General features: G+C 32.7%; 5 protein-coding genes across 5 annotated transcripts; 2 read left to right on the top strand and 3 right to left on the bottom strand.

Annotated features, from left to right (window-relative positions):
• Positions 1 to 327: 327 nt before the first annotated feature.
• LOC129909958 (probable prefoldin subunit 4) lies at positions 328 to 1,238 on the top strand. Its single transcript, XM_055987140.1, has 3 exons — positions 328 to 539; positions 646 to 864; positions 937 to 1,238. The coding sequence occupies exons 1-3, from the start codon at positions 510 to 512 to the stop codon at positions 1,084 to 1,086; spliced, it is 399 nt and encodes a 132-aa protein (XP_055843115.1). The 5' UTR covers positions 328 to 509; the 3' UTR covers positions 1,087 to 1,238.
• Positions 1,239 to 10,179: 8,941 nt separating this feature from the next.
• Positions 10,180 to 12,890, bottom strand: LOC129912015 (DNA repair and recombination protein RAD54B-like). The gene is made up of 2 exons (XM_055990096.1): positions 10,386 to 12,890; positions 10,180 to 10,323 (listed from the first exon to the last, which is right to left on the bottom strand). Exons 1-2 carry the CDS (start codon positions 12,768 to 12,770, stop codon positions 10,255 to 10,257), a joined length of 2,454 nt encoding a protein of 817 aa, XP_055846071.1. The 5' UTR covers positions 12,771 to 12,890; the 3' UTR covers positions 10,180 to 10,254.
• Positions 12,891 to 15,295: 2,405 nt separating this feature from the next.
• LOC129911262 (dehydrogenase/reductase SDR family member 4) lies at positions 15,296 to 16,576 on the top strand. Its single transcript, XM_055988992.1, has 4 exons — positions 15,296 to 15,623; positions 15,688 to 16,090; positions 16,151 to 16,285; positions 16,349 to 16,576. The coding sequence occupies exons 1-4, from the start codon at positions 15,574 to 15,576 to the stop codon at positions 16,517 to 16,519; spliced, it is 759 nt and encodes a 252-aa protein (XP_055844967.1). The 5' UTR covers positions 15,296 to 15,573; the 3' UTR covers positions 16,520 to 16,576.
• Positions 16,567 to 17,417, bottom strand: LOC129911263 (charged multivesicular body protein 2b). Its single transcript, XM_055988994.1, has one exon. The coding sequence runs from the start codon at positions 17,307 to 17,309 to the stop codon at positions 16,677 to 16,679; it is 633 nt and encodes a 210-aa protein (XP_055844969.1). The 5' UTR covers positions 17,310 to 17,417; the 3' UTR covers positions 16,567 to 16,676.
• Positions 17,418 to 18,894: 1,477 nt separating this feature from the next.
• On the bottom strand, positions 18,895 to 19,743 carry LOC129910145 (EKC/KEOPS complex subunit TP53RK). The gene has a single exon (XM_055987416.1). It carries the CDS (start codon positions 19,669 to 19,671, stop codon positions 18,988 to 18,990), a length of 684 nt encoding a protein of 227 aa, XP_055843391.1. The 5' UTR covers positions 19,672 to 19,743; the 3' UTR covers positions 18,895 to 18,987.
• Between the last annotated feature and the right edge of the window lie 2,092 nt (positions 19,744 to 21,835).

Below are 21,835 nucleotides of genomic sequence, written 5' to 3' on the forward strand. Positions count from 1 at the left end.
TTGTGACGTCATTTTTACGTCAGAGTCAACGCGTTGACCCATTTCGTTGACCGTGTAATCATAGCTTTAGACTACCAGAAAAATAAAAATATGTAATGTCAATATAAAAAAAAATGTATTCCTAGGAATAAGCCTTAACTGGGGTTTATCTAGCTACTAAAAAATTGTCTTTTAATTAATTTTTTATTTTATTTTACTGCACTACACACTTGTATGTATTTTTAAAATAGAAAAAACGTTTAAATTTCAAATAAGAAAACGGAAACAGGAAATAAACATTGAAACAATGCCCATTTTTAAAATCAATACCCCCCATAAAATCATTACCATACAACAGGAAGAATTCTCAGACACTAATTTAATGTTGGTATCCCTGATTTTATTGTTTTGAGACAGATTTTGACATTTCTCGCTCGTGAATCAAACTCCGATTTCCTCGCCGTCCAAAGTTAAATTTTCATCATCTGCTCCTTTTTCCAATAAATTCAATTAAAACAACTTGATTAATAATGGCCGCAAAAGTTGCAAATCTTCAAGCTGTAATTAAATTATTTACTTTTTTAAACATTTGAATCCTAAGTTTATTTTTTGTCCCTAAAAAAATGACTTCATCTCACCAAATAACCTCTTTCCTTTTTTCTACAGGACGATGTTCACATCTCATTCGAAGATCAACAAAAAATTAATCGTTTTGCTAAACACAATGCCCGAATGGATGATCTAAAAGCCGAACTCGAACAAAGAAACAATGAATTAAAAAATCTTGAAGAGGCATGTGAAGAAATTGAATTATTCGATGAAGATGAAATGATTCCATTTTTGTTTGGCGAAGTTTTTCTATCTCATAATCTTTCCAAAACTCAGGTTAGTTTCCAATACAGACAATGAACAATTTCGATAAGTAAATAATTTTTTTTTGTGTTTCCTCTTAAAAAGGAACTTCTAGCTGAGGCTAAGGAAAAGATCAAGTTGGAAGCTAAAAACATTGAGAAGCAAAGCAACGAAATCAAATCGGAAATGGCCGAACTTAAAGCGCATTTATACCAGCGATTTGGAAGCAACATTTCTCTGGAGAGCGATGATTAGATTTTTACTGTTGGACTTAAGAGGAATAAGTTAATTAATCGCAGATCATTCTTATGACATTTAATACACCACACACGTTATACCTATTTAATGGGAATTTTTAAAAAGTAAAATTCATAAAACCAAAATAAAAACAAACGCTTAGAATCGAAGTTGTTAGCTCTTTTATGTTTATTTTCTTCTTTTTTTAAAGTGAAGGCCAACAAATAATATATGGCTACAAGAATCATAAAGAATTTTTTTTAAACTGATTTGCGTGGTTCATTGCAAGTTAGAATATGTAGTTTTTGGAATAATTCATAGTTCCTCGATATGCTCCATCACTCATCATTGAAGCATACTGAAACAAGTATCAATCGAAGAATTTTTAGTTTAAAACATCCCAACGTTATTCCGTTTCACCCCATGAATACAATGGTGTAGCTGTGACTGTAGCAAGCGCAAGAATTCTCAACTTTTACCTCAGTTGCAGCCTACTTTTGTAGGGTTTTCCTTGAACAAAATTTTGACAGAACTACAAGCTACAGCTACAATTGCATCATAGTATTCAGCCAGTAACTTAAATCATATCTTCTATCTCCAAGAAAAAACAGGGATTGAATAGGATAAAAATATTTATTTGATCTCTGTAGTTTTTCACAAGAGAATGTCTGACTACTTCACAGCGTGATTTTTTTTTTCTAGTCGATAAAGTCCTTCCAACAAATAACCACCTTTAAAGGTAGTAAACTACTCATGAGTATGAACTTTACTAGAAATTTTTATTTGAACTTAAGTACTCATGAGTACTTGGCTTTTGATGGAGCAGCGCCTCTTATTATGATATATTACGTGACTAATGCATTTTTAGACATGATCTTATTGATTGATTGATTTTGGAAAAAATCCAAAAATTGAATTGAATTTTAGTCCGGTCAAAATAGGCATTCAACCCGGAAATAATTCGCATAAAGCTGAAAATTCGTACAGAGCATTTAAATGTAGATTTAAGTAAAATGTCAAAAGTCCCATGTGTACATAAAAAGTTATTCAAGTTTTAATGTCGAAAATGTAGGGTTTTTCTTTTCTAACTTTGAAGCGGGACAAGCTATCTAAGAAATATATGGATGTCTTGTAGGTTTTGTAATTCCCTAAAAAAAATGTTATGACACTTTTTTTACTTGCTCTATATAGGGCAAGTATTGGTTTCGTGTCGAAAAAAAAAATTGAGGTTTTAATCAAAACCAACATTACGATGATGGAGAATTCCAAAAAAGTGGGTCTCGCAATTCCGTCCGTGCGTCTGTACGTCTGTGCGTCTGTGCGGTTGTGCGTCCATCTGTACACATTTCCACAGCCTAAACGGGTGGATGGATTTTCTTCAAATTTGGTATAGATGATTTTTATGGAATTCTGAAAGTTGGTTTTTTTTTGTTTTTTTATATCTCGTTTAGAACGTATACCTCCCATACAAAAAAATACGATATTACGAATTTCTCGAAAACGGCTCTAACGATTTTGATTAAACTTTGTATACGTAATATTTAAAGCAGTGGCAATAAAACTGCATTTTTATTTTTTCTCAAAAAAGTCAAATAACAAAAAAAATTTTTTTTCATTCAACATAATTTTGCCCTAAATGTCGGCTCTTCCCCAATATCAATTTTTTTTTAAATTTAGATCCAGCTTTTAAAATCTACAAGTAGACTAACATAAAAGTGCTTTGAGCTGCAAGAGCAAGTACGTGCGACCCCAGTCGTGCATTTTATTTCTACGACATATCGTTTAGAAGATATCGTGGTTTTAAAATGTATCAAATGTCGAACATATCGGTTGTTGCCTATTACTCTTAAATGATGAGTCCTATCGAAAAGTTGTCGTTATAAAACTGGTAGATAATGTGCTCCTTTATATAACTACCTTTTTTTGTTAAAGTAGTCTTTTAAAAAAATTGATTTGGTCAAAATTCAAAAATTGCGAATTTTTGTATCTAGTTTATAAAATATAAGGTTTTTGACTCATATGTATTTTTAACTCATATCATAGACTATATCGTTTTCCACAAAATAGCTAAAGATAATGCTTTAAAAGAGTGGTATATATACAAAATATGGTTTTTTTTTGTCTATTTTCGTCAAATGGTCAGTATCTAAACAAAATTTTCATAGTAGTGTTTTTTTTTATTTCTCAGAGCTATAATAAAAAAAAATAATTTTTTTTTTAACTTGGACAAAAATCAAAAATAACTGTTTTTTTATACTAAACTCTTCTAAAATGCAGTTTCTGTAGCCCATGATGTTTTCCATAAAAAATATTAGGATGTGCTTTTTCATAGCTGCCATCGTTTAGAACATCGGTTCTCAACCAGTGGTCCGCGGACCCCTGGAGGTCCGCGTAAGATTTCAGAGGGTCCACGGCAGCTTTTCCATTAACATCAGAAATACGTCTTTAATATTATTTTAATGTGACGCTCAACGAACTTTGTTCTTTTTATCTTTTTTACTAATTTCTTCACTCCATTTTATTGCGTTTTCTTATCCTTTTCAATAGATACATGCATCTAATTTTATTTACAAAAGGGCAATGAGTTGCTTTTTTATGTAATAACTAGCTGACCCGGCGGACTTCGTTCCCCCTTTTCCAAGTTTTATTTCCAATTTTTGATTTTGTAATGTGTTAACCTTTTCCTATTACACATAGGTACATACATATGTAAAACTGTTTAAAATATTAAACAAAGCAAATCATTTGTTTGACAGCTATTTCAAATTTTTATCGGAATTTATTCAACCAATAAAGGTTATATAATTCACAAATATACAAAAACTGGCTCTGGTTTCACTTCTTATTTTTTTTTTGCAAAAAGTGCCTAAATCGATGAATCCCGCCTGCCATTATAGAAAAATATGACTCATTCTCCCTTTCTTTTGTGAAACTGTTAATGATTTGTGTTTTGCACCAGAGGCCTGGAATTCCAACACCAAGAACGATCTTTTTACTTTTTTTTGTTTAAACAACCTGTTTTCTTATGACGTTATCACGTAAAATTATCGTCCGTAATCCGACTATACAAACAACCATTGTTTTTGTTTTGTTGACTTTCGTTTTAACTTCCAAAATTTTTATTTGCGGAATGTAGCATCCACTTTCAACGCTCATTTTTAATCCACTTTAAAAATAGTATTCTCTCTCTTACATATTTTGGTTTCATTGAAGTTTGTATTTGTTCGTTTCTAAACCGTTACCGTGTGAGTAATGTTGGAGCCAGTAACCGAAACAATAGCAATAGGATAAAACCTTAAAAAAAACGATTAAAAATGAAAAGATTTCGTCTTAATTCTATTCGTTTATACGTCGAAATATTTCTTTAAAAAAAAAATAAATCATTTGATTTTTATGCGGAAATTGTATTAATGGTAGTTGAAACAACTTAAACAAATTTTAAGATGCAGTCATAAATTTAATTGAGATATACTGATGGTAAACAATTTTCTTTGCGGGACTAACATTTTAAAGAGTTAATTCATGTTTGTTTTTATAAATATAAAAAAATATTGAATTTGCTTATAACTTGACAACATACCAGGTCCAACTATAAAACAAAACCTGTCTCGAACGTACCTTATCACACACACACACACACACACACAAAATTTCATAAAAATCTATATCTACTGTCATTCGGTCTTCAAATATGGAATTTAACTATAACTTGACAACAGCGACACCTACTGGGTCCATACCACACACAAAAATCTCTCCAGTCTGGTCAAAATATGCAATTCTTCTAAAACTCGACAACAGCGCCACCTACCGGGTCCAATTATAAAAAAAACCTGTCTCGGACGGACCTTATCACATAAACAAAATTTCACAAAAAATCTGTTCAGTCGTTAGTTCAAAATATGAAATTTTTCTATAACTCGACATCAGCGCCACCTACCGGGTCCAATTATGAAACAAAACCTGTCTCGGATGGACCTTATCACATCCACCAAATTTCAGAAAAATCTCTCCAGGGGGCCAATTCTGGTTCTGTGAATAAGTGAAACGAAAAGCTTTTCACTTGTTCACTCATTTTATTCTCGTTCTGTGAAAAAATGAAAACAAACATCAAAAATATTCATATAAATATATATTTTTTTCACTAAATTATTTGTGATATCATAGGATGAGAATCGTTTTTCGTTTCAAATGAATCGAAAAAGTGAAAAGAGTGTTTGAAAGCTAAAGTGAAAAAGTTTTTTTTTTCGATTCACGTTTTCACAGAACCAAATTGGCCCCCAGTCTGGTCAAAATATGAAATTTTCCTAACTCGACAACAGCGCCACCTACCGGGTCCAATTATAAAAAAACCTGTCTCGGACGGACCTTATCACATATACAAAATTTCACAAAAATCTGTTCAGTCGTTCGTTCAAAATATGAAATTATCCTAAAACTCGACAACAGCGCCACCTACCGGGTCCAATTTTGAAACAAAACCCGTCTCGGATAGACTTTATCACATACACAACATTTCATAAAAATCTGCCCAGTCTTTCGTTCAAAATATGCAATTTTCCTAAAATTCGACAACAGCGCCACCTACCGGGTCCAATTATAAAAAAAAACTGTCTCGGACGGACCTTATCACATAAACAAAATTTCACAAAAATCTGTTCAGTCGTTCGTTCAAAATATGAAATTATCCTAAAACTCGACAACAGCACCACCTACCGGGTCCAATTATAAAAAAAAACTTGTCTCGGACGTACCTTATCACATAAACAAAATTTCACAAAAATCTGTCCAGTCGTTCGTTCAAAATATACAATTTTCCTAAAACTCGACAACAGCGCCACCTACCGGGTCCAATTATAAAACAATCCTGTCTCGGATGGACTTTATCACATACACAAAATTTCACAAAAATCTGTCCAGTCGTTCGTTCAGAATATGCAATTTTCCTACAACTCGACAACAGCGCCACCTACCGGGTCCAATTATGAAACAAAACCTGTCTCTGATGGACCTTATCACACCCACCAAACTTCAGAAAAATCTGTCCAGTCGTTTAGAAGGAGTAGGCTCACAAACAAACGCACAGGAGAATTATATATATAAGATATGGGCTGTAGGCCGGAATGAAATTTAATTTTCTGGAAATTCAAATTCTACCCCCGCAAAAGTTGCATATAGTCCTAAAACTAATGTAATATTTTTTTTATTTATTTCCCACCGCTAGGGGGTAGGTATATTATTTTTGTTTTGTTTTTTTAATATTTAAACAAAAAATTTTTCAGTATAGAGTTGATACTAAAATTTTCATTTTTTTTTCATTTTTTCATGAACAAAAAAAAATGATGCTTTTTTATGTAATAATATGGGCTGTAGGCCGGAATGAAATTTAATTTTCTGGAAATTCAAATTCTACCCCCGCAAAAGTTGCATATAGTCCTAAAACTAATGTAATATTTTTTTTATTTATTTCCCACCGCTAGGGGGTAGGTATATTATTTTTGTTTTGTTTTTTTAATATTTAAACAAAAAATTTTTCAGTATAGAGTTGATACTAAAATTTTCATTTTTTTTTCATTTTTTCATGAACAAAAAAAAATTTTTCAGTATAGAGTTGATACTAAAATTTTCATTTTTTTTTCATTTTTTCATGAACAAAAAAAAATGATACTAATATAGAATTAATTAAGGAACTAAATTAAACAAAAACCAAAAAAATAAGTATTTAACTGAAAAATATTTAAAAAATATTTCTTCTCCGTAAGCCCTGATCTATCGTTTGTTTTCTGGGCTTATTTTTTCTGGGTTCGATTGCAATGAGGAATAACTAATGGAGGCCAGTGTTGCCAGGACCGGCTATTTATATGATTTATCAAAATTTGGCTCCTTAAGTTTTCAATTTGGCGATTTTTGGCTCCTTAAAATTAAAAACTTTTATAATAAAAGAACTTGATTATTATGATCAGGCTGTAAAAGTCTTCGAAGTAGAACTAAACTTTTTCGAAGTAGAATCTGACGTCTTGATGAAAAGCGGAATTGTGAATGTACCTTTTTTTCATTCATATACATATAAGGAGTTCAGAATTATAATGGGCCAAGTCCACTTGTCTTTAGGTTGGATGTTTTAAGGTCTTAAAAATTAAGGGTTTCGTTTTATGTCAAATAAAATTAAAGAAAGACATTTTGGAGATATAGAGCTATCGATCTGTGGAACGTTTATTTCAAAAGTTCCTTTAGTTTCTGAGAAATAGCTTCTCAAAGTTTAGAGTAATGCACAAATTTCAAATGGACTTAACCCGTTATTATTCTGAACGCCTCATATTTTGTTTCCACTTTTCCACAATGTAGATATATTTGTTTTGTCATTTATTACTAAAATAATAATTAAAGAATCTAACTTGAAGTCTAATAAATTTAATACAGAGTATTATTTCTTTTTTTATTTTTTGTTTATGTTATCATATAATCTAAGTTAATTTGAAGTTGAAAAAAAAAATGATAAAAAAAATGGTACAAAACACATTATTATGAGTTTTTATGAACAATTTTTGAAATTGGCGATTTTTGGCTCTAAGACTTCTAAAATTCGGCTCCTTGCCTCTAAAATTCTCTGGCAACACTGATGGAGGCTGTTTAAAGAAGAATTAATGCATTAATTAATTACAATTTTTTTTTAATATAAGATTTATGTGTTTTATAAGCCCATTTTGTTGTTTGTTTATTTTTTTGCAATTTCAAATTCGAATGCGCGACCGCGACCCCTAGCGGTTCTTGAACCAAATGCAACTTTTGCGGGGGTATGTTTTTTTTTCAATTTGATTTTTTCTCCATACAATGCGCTCCGGCCAAATGGGCAGGATTCACAGTCAGCAACAGGGTTTAAGGATGTTAATTTAAGATTCTTATACATAAGAATAAATTAAATTTATTCTTGAAAGGGTTCCGCCAATTGATAATATTTTTTGTTAGGGGTCCGCACACTCTCAAAGGTTGAGAACCTTTGGTTTAGAAGATATTGGCATTCAGAGATATTGTCTTCCCTTTGTCGATACAAAGACCATACCCGCAAAAAATAATATTGAGATCGTTTTTTGTACACTTATTCGGTGAAACAATGCTTCTTATATAGATAGTTTCTATCTCTTCTGTTAAAGCGCTATGTTTAAGGCTTTGGTTTATTTTGTTTTTATAAATCGTCATCTTATATCTATCAGTTTCTGACTCTTAAAAAATTTGCCTTAAAATTTATTTCTCCTTAGTAGAACAATTACCCTACTCCTGCTGGAGTCTTCCGTGTGGAGAGCAAGATCCTAAAATAATTTAATAGACGAAATATTGGTATCGCTACTTTAAAATATATGTCCTGAATACGTCACAGCCTAAATAAAGAGTTCTCTCAATAGGTTGACCTAACTGGAACTAGGTTGATTCGATTGAGAGAATTTGAAACGACTTGGATAATTTTTCGTACATGTTCGCTTTAGTGGAGTAACTAAAGCTCAAAAATTGGCAATATTAGGGAACCCGGCCGAACAGCTTAGATTTTGATGATCTTTTTTTTCAAACGTCGGTAATTAAAAATACTTTAAAGTCTATAGATTAAAAATTGCCGGTGTTGCCGTTTTAATTTTTTAAATTTAATTGAAGATTTTTGTGAACAAAAACAAATTTTTTTCAAAAATTTTTCTTAAATTTCATAAATTAATTGATGCCAAAAGATTGTCTAGGAAATTCAAGGAAAAAAAATATATGGGAGTGAGGGACAATCTTCCATCGTTCAAGCGATAGATGCAATTTTCTTATTAATTGACTTCAAATACAAAAAAAAATATTTGAACACAACGGCAACACCTACAATATTCAAATATACATTTTTTAAAAGCTAGAAGCTTAGTCATACATGTAAAATTAAAATTAAGTTAATTGAATGAACGGCTTTTGAAAGAATGGTAATTGAACTCAGATTTTTGAAAAAAAAAATTATTGAAAAAATTTTAACATATCGTTTTTTAAACTTGGTCGTAATATAAAATGCATTTATTTTCAAATTTTTTTGGCCGCATTTATTATGATTTCAAATTATAAAAGGAAATGTCAATATGTATTACGGTTTATGAAAAAGATTAAAAAGTATTTCATTTTCGAAGAACTTTTTTTAATAAAAGTTTTGAAAAAAAATGTAACTTATTTTTTTTTTTTTAAGTTCAGCATCTAAACATAAAATTATTTTCTATTCATTTAATAACCCTTACTGTTGAAAGTTAAATAGCAAAAATTTAAAGTTCCTATTTACCACAGTCTTTGAGAAAATTAATTATTTCAATGCAAAAATTCAGTTTTAATAAAAAAAAACCATTGAAATGAAGTAATTTTTCATTTTTTTTTCAAAAGTGTGATATATTTTACCTTTTTTGCTTCGGAATTCAACTGATAATATTTATGGCCAAAAATTTTTTTTAAATAAATTCATATTTTATTAGAAAAAGTTTGGAAAAAAGTCATTTTAATTTTTTCTAATAACATTTTTTTTTTTAATTCTGAGTTTGAGGACCATTTTTTTTAAAAGTCTTGATTTAATTTAGTGGATTTAAATTTAAGAGATAAGAATGAGCTTCTGGCTTTTTAAAAATGTATTTTAAAATATTGTAGGTGTTGCCGTTGTTTTCAAAATATTTTTTTTGTGTTTGAGGTCAGAATGTTAGAAAATTGCATTTATCGCTTAAACGATGGAAGATTGTCCCTTACTGCCTTTTATATATTTTCCTTAAATTACCTAGAGAATCTTTTGCTATCTTTTGTTTTATGAAATTTAAGCAAAAAAATGGTTTTGTTAAAAAAAAAATTAATTTTAATTTTTAAAAAACAATACGGCAACACCGGCAATTTTTAATCTATAGACTTTAAAGTATTTTTAATTACCTACGTTTGAAAAAAAAATCGTCAAAATCAGAGCTGTTCGGCCGGGTTCCCTAATAATTTGCTTTAGTTAGTTTTTTAAAGAAATCAAAGAATATTGTTCAAATTATATTGAAGACCTAGGCAGAGACTAGAAGACAAAACATAAGTGAATCTTATATCTGCTTTCAATTTTAGAAAGTAATGTAACAAGAAAAGTTTTGATAATTAAATATTTATATTTTTAACTCCATTTGTTTATATTTCATACCTTCCCAATATCATACTACACTTCTAATTCAACTTCGTCTGACAAGAAAATACAAATGAAATACTTTCGGCAGATGACCCAAGACACGCTTCCTAAAAAGATTAAAATACATAACTTCAATCGTCAACAGAATGATAAACAAAAAAAAACTTACTTCTAGAAAACTATTTGAAAATGGTTTCCGATAATGTTGCCATTGCATCAATTCATTTATTTGAAGAGAGTCTTTGAGTGCTTCATTACACTTAACTTCTCCAGTTCCATTACAATAGCATGATAGATTTTCGTGCGTAGCACAGTCATCAAAATCCATTGGAAGTCCAAACAATCCAGTCATTTCTTCAACTGAAAATTTTACCGAAGCTTCACTACCAAACTCCTCAGTCGGTTCTCCTACATCATTATTCTTTAAGGCACATCCACCCAAACTGGTTTTACCAATCTGCCTTTGAAATATTTTCTCTTCAATTGTCCCCACCGTAATCAAACGATATATTTTCACATCTTTTTTCTGTCCATCTCTCCAGATTCGGGACATGGCTTGTTGATCTGTCGCTGGATTCCAATCGTTGTCGAATAAAATCAAACGTGATGCTCCACACAAATTCAAACCAACTCCTCCAGCTTTAGCACTCAATAGAAAAACTCTCGAGGTAGATGACTCTTCATTAAATTTATTTACAATAGAATTTCTATCACTCGCCGCTGTGCTTCCATCCAGTCGTGATGCGCCGAGGTTAAGAAAATCACAGAGTCCCTGTAGCATATCGAGAGTTTTAGTGTGATTTGATACTAGAACCACACGCTCGTCAGAAGCTGCAATATCAGTCAAAAAGTTTTGAACTAATTCCAATTTTCCAGAATCAAATGGTCCCATTTCTGACCAATCGGGAAGGAATTTTTCTAACTTTTTCGTAAGCACATTTGATGATTTTGAACGAGATATCAAAGATGGATGATTGCAAATTTTCTTCAAAATCGTTATAATTTGAAGGGGATTCATATTTTTGAGCAAATCCTCCTTCTGTGATTCCCACAGTTCTAGAGCTCTGATTAATAGAAATTGTTGTAACTCAGATGGTTTAACAAATACAACATACTCTCGCTTTTTTGGCAAATATTGTTGATTAACAGATTGGGTTCGTCGGAGAATAAACTTCTTCGATATTGACTTAAGTTCTGCAGCTCTCTGAGAACCTTTTGATTTTGTCTCTTCATCAGCATCTTGTGCCTGACCTTGAACAATAGAATTTTCAAATTCTCTCTTGAATTCCTGATATGAGCCAAGGATTCCAGGATTAACAAAATCTGCAAGAGTAAAAAATTCTTGCAGGTCATTTTGTATCGGTGTTCCTGTTAGAATGATCTTCCGTTGGATGTTCATTCCTTGGAGTGCTATTGAAACTTTTGTTGCACTATTTTTCAACCGATGACCTTCATCGCAGATGACTAAATCAAAGTCAAGAACTTTGAATTCATCAGAATGACCTAGAAACATTTCATACGAGACAATGACAAATGGAATATGATTCTGATGGGAGAACTGATGCAGTTTGTGTTTCGCATCGACAACAAACGCATACATGCGCTCGTTTTTTAACCATTTGTTGATTTCATTATTCCAATTTGATGTAAGACTACTTGGACAGACAATTAGAACTCTCTGCAGAACTCGATCACCTCCGAAGGGACCGTGTTTGAGAAGAGTATGGCATAGTGCCAGACATTGGAGGGTTTTGCCCAATCCCATTTCATCGGCCAGAATGGCGCCATGAAAACCTGGATTTTTGAAACCCATTACGCACTCATAGAGAAAGCAAATGCCTTCCCTCTGATGTGGACGCAGATGCTGAACCAACATTGGTGTGACTCGTACTTCGTAAACAGCACGATTGAGTTTGTTGAACCTTTTTTCGTCTTCCGGCTTGGGAAGAATCAAAGGCTCAACATCTATCTCTGGCAGAGTTTTTATTTTAGATGGCACCTTTTTTGTCATCTTCGGTGCAGTAAGATGAAGCATTGGAAAGAAGACACTGTGATGGGTTTTCTTTTTTTTCTCCTCTGGTTCATGCCATTCATCAGAAGATCCTTTGAGAATCTTTTTATTTGCATAGAACTCTTTGAGATTTGTGACTTTTTCTTGGATTTCCACTTCTTTGCCACTGATGACAAAAAAAGCTCCTTCGCTAAGTTCTTCGGTTTTAATTGCATTCGATGTACCCAAATATTGACCAGTCTCACTTTTAAGAACACAAATATTTCCTCTTACCTCAAGGGACCCGTCACCTTCCCAGGTTTTGTGTTTTTTTGTTGTGATCTTTCGCCAAACAACATTGTAAAGGATTTTGTTATTTTGGTCATGATCATTTTGACGCTGGTGGTTGTAATTTTCTTTACCAGTTTTTGATGTTGATGAAGAGATTTCATTGTCCTGTGGTGGTGGTGGGTTTTGAGAAGTTCTTGATGTTGAAGCAATTGTAGGGAATATGTTTCTTTGAAAAGGGGAAGATTTCATTGATGGAGCCCCAGAACGACGCATTTTATTATTTCTTTAATATTTGGATTTTATGTGAAGATTGAAGAAGAAATGTTTAATTTTTAAAACTTCGCGGGCTTTCAAATTTCAAAATAAACAACTTTTGACAACCAAAGTTATGGGCAGGAGTTCAAACGGTTTAAGGGCACTACTACATCGACCTTTACGACTTTAAACTAAATGCCTGGCTACACAGTGATTTTTCAATCGATTGAAAAATCACAGGCGGTGGCTACACACTGTTGTGCCCAATCACGTTCCACTTTTACATTTTTTAGGAACAAACGTCAAAAAGAAGAAAAATTTAGGAATGGAACTGTACTGCCCTCAGAAAATTCAGTTCTCTTCGTGAGCATCTTGCCCCTTCACTCTTCATACCGCTTGCCTACAAACTCACTGCTTAGGCGATTGAAAAATCACGGTGTAGCCAGGTAATAACGCGTATCTGTAGTAGCTAAAGTAAGACAGTGTTAAGGCTTAACTACATACACCACTTTTTGAAAAAGTACAAAAGTGAAAATATTTTTTTTCTCGCTAGCGCAATTGTTTTGTGAAAAAGAGTATACAAATTGTTTTTAAGACCAAAAAATAAGCTTTCTGCATCATTAGTTTTAATTTTCCAGCCCGAAAAACTACACAAAAATGCATTTGAAAATTTTCACTTTTGTACTTTTTCACTTTTTGAGCCAATGTAGTTATACCTTTAGACTAATCATGAGTAAAAACCTAGTACAACAACTACATATTCCTATCTACTCGAGCAGAAGATAATTTGTTGTTTGTAGTAGTACTAGCCAACGCGTTGCATTAGAGGTGCTTACTCATGAGTATATCTAGTAATACAATTTTAACACATGATCTTGTACTCGAGGAGATAGGAATGTGTAGTTGTTGTTCTAGATTTCTACTCACGAGTAAACTACCAACTCCAATGGAGCAGGTAACAAAAAAAAATAACCTGTCATATTTTTAGGCTCTCCGAAACCAACACCCTTGTTTTTTTTCAACTAGGAAATTAACCAACGTGAAAGTTTGGAAATACAAAAATAACTGAGTTCCTTTGGGAATATTTATCTACTGCTTAGTACTTAAAGCTGATTTGAACTACTTTTTCAATAGAGCAAAAGTGATTCAAAGTATTTTTAAGTACTAAAGCCTGGTACGCTGCTCGCGCTAAATTTTAGCTCCCATACAAATTATCGAAAATTTTTAGCCGAGATAAAATGGATCCCATACAAGTTATCGATAACTTGTATGGAAATTTTATCTCAGCTAAATTTTAGCGCGAGCAGCGTACCAGGCTTAAGAACTAGATAAATGTTCCCAAAAAAACGCAGCTAATATGTTGGTTTGGGATATTGCCTATGAAACCCATGGTATAAAAAGAGAAGGTATGATCATTAGAAAAAACTCAGTATCGAGTACTGTCAAAACTTATGGCTACTTAAGGTTTTGACAGCCCAGCCCATTGAAATTGTTGTTGTAAACAAATTTGTCTTGGAAATTGTTGTTGCTTTTGACTTTGCCAAATGCAAACGTCAAAACCTTATTACCCCATTTTGTAAGATGGCGGCTCTTATGATCATACCTTGTCTTATTATACCATGTATGAAACCCTTCAAAAGCAACTCGTTTTTGAAGCCTGGTACGCTGCTCGCGCTAAATTTTAGCCGAGATAAAATTCCCATACAAGTTATCGATAATTTGTATGGGATCCATTTTAGCTCAAATAAAATTTTTCGATCATTTGTATGGGAGCTAAAATTTAGCGCGAGCTGCGTACCAGGCTTTAATGGCGAAACGAAAGAAATTCCATAAACCTACACATTTGAATGTATTCTGTCGCGACCAGGGTTCGGACTTCAGTTTCAAAATTTCGAAGCAAATTTGAAAAAAAAAGTGAAGTAGATCCCAAATTTCGGAAGTAGATTTCAAAATTAAAGTTTCAGAACATTTATTTACAAAAATTTATTCTAAATAAATTATTTTTCAAGAAAATTATTTTTCTTTACTTTTTTTATTATGATCTTTTCCAAAAAACCTTTCTCATCTAGTAGTTGTAACGGTGCTTTGGGTAAAACGGTTAATTCAGCATAATCTAACAAATTTTTGATCAGGCATTCTCCAAAATCAGTCAAAATTACTTTGATAAACTTTATTTATATCTTGAATTCGAAGAATAATTGACCTTCATTCATCATTTGAGATTTCAGTTGAGCTTTATTTCTCATTGCCTCGACCAGATTTAAAATTGAAGTTAAATCCCTTTCTCTAAATTTATTATTTGAAAAATATTTTTCAATCAAGAAATAGAAGTAGATCCTGAAAAAGAGAAGTAGGGAAGTAGATTTTATTTTTTTCCCAAAATCGAAGTAAATCTACTTCGATCGAAGTAAAGTCCGAACCCTGGTCGCGACGACAAATATGCGTGGGTTTGGAAAAACTCATAATTCGCTTAAATGTGAACTTCCCCTTATGTCATCAAAAAATTGATAAATGAATTCTCAAAACACCGACTCAGTTTCAGTTCATTTTGGGTTAGGATTTATTCATGTATTTTTTTTTTATTATTTTTCTGCTGATAACATTTTAAAAAATAACATAAAACTGTGCATTTATTTTATTATTTTATATTTTCTTGGGTCAGAAAGTACAATCGATTGGATTAGTAAAGACTATCGATTAGATAGATGATAGAACCGTTCATATTAAATAAAACACGTTCATAAGTTCATTGGGTTCAAAGTACGATCTGTATCTAGTCTAGTGAGGACTAAACGGTCAAGTCAAAGCATTTACAAACAAAATGAAAAGACTACAAGGAAAAGTTGCAATTGTCACAGCTTCAACTGATGGGTAGCACAATATTGAATTTATATAACTATTTTCTTAAAACTTGTCTTTATAAAATTTGTGTTAGAATTGGATTCTCAATAGCAAAACGTTTAGCCGAAGACGGTGCAAGTGTTGTTGTCAGCAGTCGTAAGCAAAGCAATGTTGATTCGGCTGTTGACAGTCTTAAGAAACTTAATCTGGAAGTACTAGGAGTCAAGTGTCATGTGGGTCTAGCAGCAGATAGAAAATCACTGTTCGAAGAAACCATTAAAAAGTATGGAAAATTGAATATTTTAGTGTCCAACGCAGCTGCTAATCCTACAGTTGGTGGCGTATTAACTTGTGATGAGTCTTCATGGGATAAAATATTTGATGTTAATGTTAAATCATCATTTCTCTTGGCCAAAGAGTCGTTGCCTCTTTTGAGAAAGTCTAAAGGGTCAAATATTGTTTTTGTTTCTTCTATTGCTGGTTACGATCCATTTGAGGTACTTATTTGGAATGAATTTAAATTTAACCAAGTCAATTGTTTCTACTAATTAATCTAGTTGCTGGGTGCTTATTCTGTGAGTAAGACTGCCCTTATTGGTTTAACAAAGGCAGCAGCCAAAGAACTTGCTCCTGAAGGAATTCGTGTTAATTGTATAGCCCCAGGTATCATTCGAACAAAGTTTTCAAGAGCGGTAAGTTGCATTTAATCTAAATTTCTTATTTACAAACTTCTGGTATTCAAATTTTTTTTTCAGCTTTATGAAAGTGAATCCGCACATGAAGAAGCATTAACGAGGATTCCCTTGAGACGGTTAGGAGAATCTGACGAAATTGCAGGTGTAGCGTCATTTCTAGTGTCCGATGATGCTAGTTACATTACAGGTGAAGGAATTGTTGCTTCTGGAGGAATGAACTCAAGATTGTAAATTTAATTTTTTAATACGAGGGTAGTGGAAAATAAAACATTTGGTGATAAAGATTAAGGCGTTTTTTTTTTATTTTACATAATAACATAAATTTTCCCCATACAAACAACATCAAAAAAGTAATACCTACAAAATAAAGAAAAAAAACAATGCAGGTTTATGTTGACCTTAGCTTAGCCAACTGAGCAGCAATATCCTTCTCAGATGTTTTATTCGATTCAAGCTCTCCGCCTGCCGATGGAATGTTTGCCATCTTTCCAGATATTTCAATACCAATCTCATCGAGCACCTTATTGACAACAGCATTACTTTCATCTTCATCACCCGATTCGGTTAACATATCATCCAATGTATCATTTATCATTTCATCAGTCATTTCCATCTTCATATTAGCTTGTTGGAAGTTACGCATACTAGCTGCTATAGCTTCGGGACGCATTACCTTATTCATGTCGGCCATGGTCTTTGATGTTGTACTCATGGCATCGGCCAAAGCAATATTCGAGCCAATTGTTTTATTTTGGAAACCAATCGAAGTGATTTTACTATTTGCAGCAAATGTTCGACTTTTTTGCTTTCTTATCTCGATCAATTGTTTGGCTAGAATTTTACACACATCATTATTTCCAGCTTGGGCATTCTTACGGATTTCGAGTTCTAGCTTTTTTTCTTCGTCTTCTAGTTTGCGACGTTCTCGTTCGATATCTCGACTTGCTTTGCGAAGATTTCGATCATTTTCACGTTGTTGCTCCTTTACCGTAGGTTGTTTTCCAAAAAAGTTATTAAACATTATTTTAATTGTTCCACAAAGTTGTTTTTTATAAAAAAAAATTATTTACTACTGTTGCTGCTGATGATTCATTTCACAGATGAAATCAGTTTTTCTTTTTTTTAACAACAACAAAGAATGAACGTTTTCTGTATGCACAGCTGATTTTGACAGCACAATAAAAATATCTACAGATGCATGAAAAAGTATTCAGACAGTTGTAAATAAAAATAAAATTAACTTTAAAAAAAATTGTTTGAAAGTTCGACCAAACATCAAATGGGATAGACACCTAAGTGTTTTGATACAAATGATCCAATTTCTTTCAATATAGCAAGAATGCTAAATAAATTATATTAAACTTCATTTATCAGCCGTAAGCTGAACCCTGAGGTCGAACTACGGCATACGTACGTTAACGTATTAAATAGAGAGAGCAATAGTTAACGAACGTATGCCGTAGTTCGACCCCTGAAAAACCACTCTTATCTTACCAATCGCTGCTTCTTCCGACTACGCCCTGAGAGTCAGTTAGCCCTCAGAAGAATAAATATCAATGTAAAAAAAAAACTTTTATTCCTAGGAATAAGCTCTAACTGAGGTTTCTGTCTATTGAAAAATTGGCCCTAAAAGGTATTAAATCAGTAAATCCGTCTCTTAAAGTAACCAGGAAACCCTATTCAAGACCTTTATCATTCCAGCACTGTCGGAGCAATGGACATTGACAAGAGCGGAAACCTTTTAGGTTTCTTTGTATAAAAGATTCTTCGGGAATTGTTTAGTTCAGTCTGGAGAAGAAGATACAAAAACGAGCTATATGTGCTATACGTCAGAAAGCTTAAAATTAAAACTCAGCGGTTAAGATGACTGAGTCCAGTGGAACGTATGAACAGCGAAGCACCAGCCTGTCGTGTTTTCGTAATCACCATAATGGGCAATGTGGAAGAGAAGGACCTTCTCTTTATAATAGTCATCTATACACTCAGAGAAAAATTAACTATTTAAATAGTTAAAACCGGGATAACTATTCAAAATAGTCATTATTGACTGTTCAAATAGTCACATATAACTATTTAAATAGTGACTATTTAAATAGTTAATAATGACTTTTTTTGGATAGTTATCCCGGTTTTAACTATTAAAATAGTTTTTTTTTTCTCGTAGTGTAGGCCAAATGGTTTTCGATGTAACAACCAACTCTATGAAACATCAGGAACATCTTCCTACGAACCTAGACAGCGACCAGCTTAACAAAAAAAAAAAACAAAAAGAAAATAGAAAATAATTCCAACTTGACATCAAGGTGATTGTGGTTTGTGGGTTGACCCAGCTAGTCTCACTCTTGGAGTCTCACTCACTTAATATACGAAAGGACACCACCACCTACCATCTGATTTCTATAATATAAATACATAACGGTGTGATTTGGCTCGGCCGAAAGAATCTTCGCAATTGAAATGGAAGCTATGCTAGAATCTTTCAGTGTTTTTGAGAACTCAAAAGAGTTTGGACGAGTCTCCAAATTTTACTTAATGAGCTATGAAACAGAAAACTGTTAGCAACGAAATCTAATTTTGAATAACTTTATTATTAAGAAAATACTAAATTGTAAACTTTTTATTTTTTTTATTAATCGCAAGTCAAGTAGTGTAAATTCAAAAGATTCAAAATGTTGGTTGAGTTGTTCAAGTTAATATTACTAACCAACCATGTTTCGCTTACGACCACGTCTCCTCACTTCTTGAAATCTTGCTATAACCGCTTCACCATCTTGCGTCTGTTTTTGGTATGATGCCAAAATAATTTCAAAAAGCTTAGGCTGTTGACTGTGTGTACTAAGTAAAGCCCTCTCCAACACGTACAAATCGACCCCCTTATCCTCAGGACTCTGGCTATATTGACTCAACCCAAAATCAATTAAAATCAATTCATACTCACTGAAGTCATCTACTTTCGGATCAACTAAAATGTTAGATGTTGTTAAATCTCCGTGAATTATATTGTTAGTATGAATTTTGCTGAGAATTACTCCTATTGCCACACAAAGCTCTGATAGTTTAGTTTCCGATTCAGCGATAGATTTAGTTGAGACAATCTTCTTGATATATTCCTTGCATGTTATTGCTTTATCAAAATATTCCATGTAGATTTTCTTGGAATTATAATTGACTTGAAGAACTTTTGGTGCTAGAACTCCAGCGGCGAGACATCGTGTAATGGCATTGTTTTCAGCTTTGATACGTTGTTTAGTAATTGTGCTATCCAGATCTGGGTGGCGATATTTTTTGATAAATCTTTCTTTTATGATGCATTTTTCGTCGTTTAATTTGCCAATATAAACTCGGGCTTCTGCTCCCTGGGTTAAAAGTTCTTCAGATTCCATTTCTATGATATCAAATATGAATTTGAAAACAACAACAAAAAATTGTGTTTGTCAGAAAATGTCAAATTGAGCAACAACTGACAATCAATTTTATATCATTGCCAGATGAGTATATTTTTTACGATATTATAAATTGGAGGCTACACATGTAGCGCCAAAGTCGTCAAAGTTAGAACTTAAGCCTGGTACGCTGCTCGCGCTAAATTTTAGCTCCCATACAAATTATCGAACATTTTTAGCTGAGATAAAATGGATCCCATACAAGTTATCGATAACTTGTATGGGAATTTTATCTCAGCTAAAATTTAGCGCGAGCAGCGTACCAGGCTTTATCCACAAATACCGGTCTACTGCTAACAATTTTAGTTTTTTGTTTGTTTTAATTTTGAAATTACTAAACTGCATTCAAGGATAACAAGGAAAATCATTAGCCGTGTTTTATTATTCATGTCGATCTGGATCAATTGTACTCGTAACACAAGATCCTGCTTTCTGTTGGGGTTATTTTATCTTAAATTTAGACGATATTTTTCAATCAAATTATCAAATAAATTCAAAAGAATTTGATTTTTGCTCATAAAAAAGTTACAAGAAGTCATTTAGACCTGCAGAAATAGGGTGTTTTATTTCGATTCAAAAGTTTAAACCCTCTCACAACAGAAAAACTGCTTAAGCCTGGTACGCTGCTCGCGCTAAATTTTAGCTCCCATACAAATTATCGAAAAATTTTATCTGAGCTAAAATGGATCCCATACAAATTATCGATAACTTGTATGGGAATTTTATCTCAGCTAAAATTTAGCGCGAGCAGCGTACCAGGCTTTAATGAATAAAGCCTGGTACGCTGCTCGCGCTAAATTTTAGCTGAGATAAAATTCCCATACAAGTTATCGATAACTTGTATGGGATCCATTTTATCTCGGCTAAAAATTTTCGATAATTTGTATGGGAGCTAAAATTTAGCGCGAGCAGCGTACCAGGCTTAAGCCTGGTACGCTGCTCGCGCTAAATTTTAGCTGAGATAAAATTCCCATACAAGTTATCGATAACTTGTATGGGATCCATTTTATCTCGGCTAAAAATTTTCGATAATTTGTATGGGAGCTAAAATTTAGCGCGAGCAGCGTACCAGGCTTTAAGGCTTAACTACATTCAACTTCAAAAAGTACAAAAGTGAAAAAATGTTTTGTCTTTCACCAACAAACTGCAAAATTCTATCTTTCATCTCAGAAAAACAAAAGTGAAAGTTAAAACATTTTTAACTTTTACTTTTTCACTTTTTGAAAACACCAATACATGCAAACCAACAACTTAAGAAAATGATTGCTAGATGGCGTTGCAAAGGATAATTTTCAATGAACATGCCTTTTTTTGACAGATGATTTGTTGTAAACAAAAAAAAATTTCAACAAAAATTTATAAATTCGAAACAAATTCCAATCCAACATAATCTTTTAAAAGGTTTGTTGTAATTTCAAAAGGTTTTCCTTTGTGATTTGATGTAAAAATATATCATTTCTATAGCCTTGGAACCTGTAGCCCTCCTGCCACATATCTTGATACAATCGGTATAATACAATAAATGAAACCCGAACACATGTTTTCAATTTAAAATTTTTCTTTGGCCTAAAAGATACATAATAATTGCTTATTTCACTTTGGTTTCTTTTTTGTTTCGTTGCTTTTCCACCGACCGACTGAGGAGACGGTATTAGTTCGATGGTAACCTCCAAAAAGAAATTTCTATCGGCCACCGCAACACCACCACCAATCACAATCTCCTACTCCAAGAATAAATCTATCCTTAAAGCTTATCATACTGGACCACACCATCACCCAGCAAGTGGTGTTTATTTCCAATATTTATATTTGCATGAATAGCGCAATAACAAAATCCAATTAAAGCCTGGTACGCTGCTCGCGCTAAATTTTAGCTGAGATAAAATTCCCATACAAGTTATCGATAACTTGTATGGGATCCATTTTATCTCGGCTAAAAATTTTCGATAATTTGTATGGGAGCTAAAATTTAGCGCGAGCAGCGTACCAGGCTTAAATTGGAAAACACCATGTCGTGATGCTTCTCGGAAAAGCGGGGACTCTTTGGTTTGTTCTTGTTTTCTTTTCCAGCGGTGGCGATGAGCTAGATGAACAACGGAAATGA

The sequence above is a fragment of the Episyrphus balteatus genome, chromosome 2 (assembly GCF_945859705.1).
Source record: "Episyrphus balteatus chromosome 2, idEpiBalt1.1, whole genome shotgun sequence".
In the NCBI taxonomy this organism is placed as follows: domain Eukaryota; kingdom Metazoa; phylum Arthropoda; class Insecta; order Diptera; family Syrphidae; genus Episyrphus; species Episyrphus balteatus.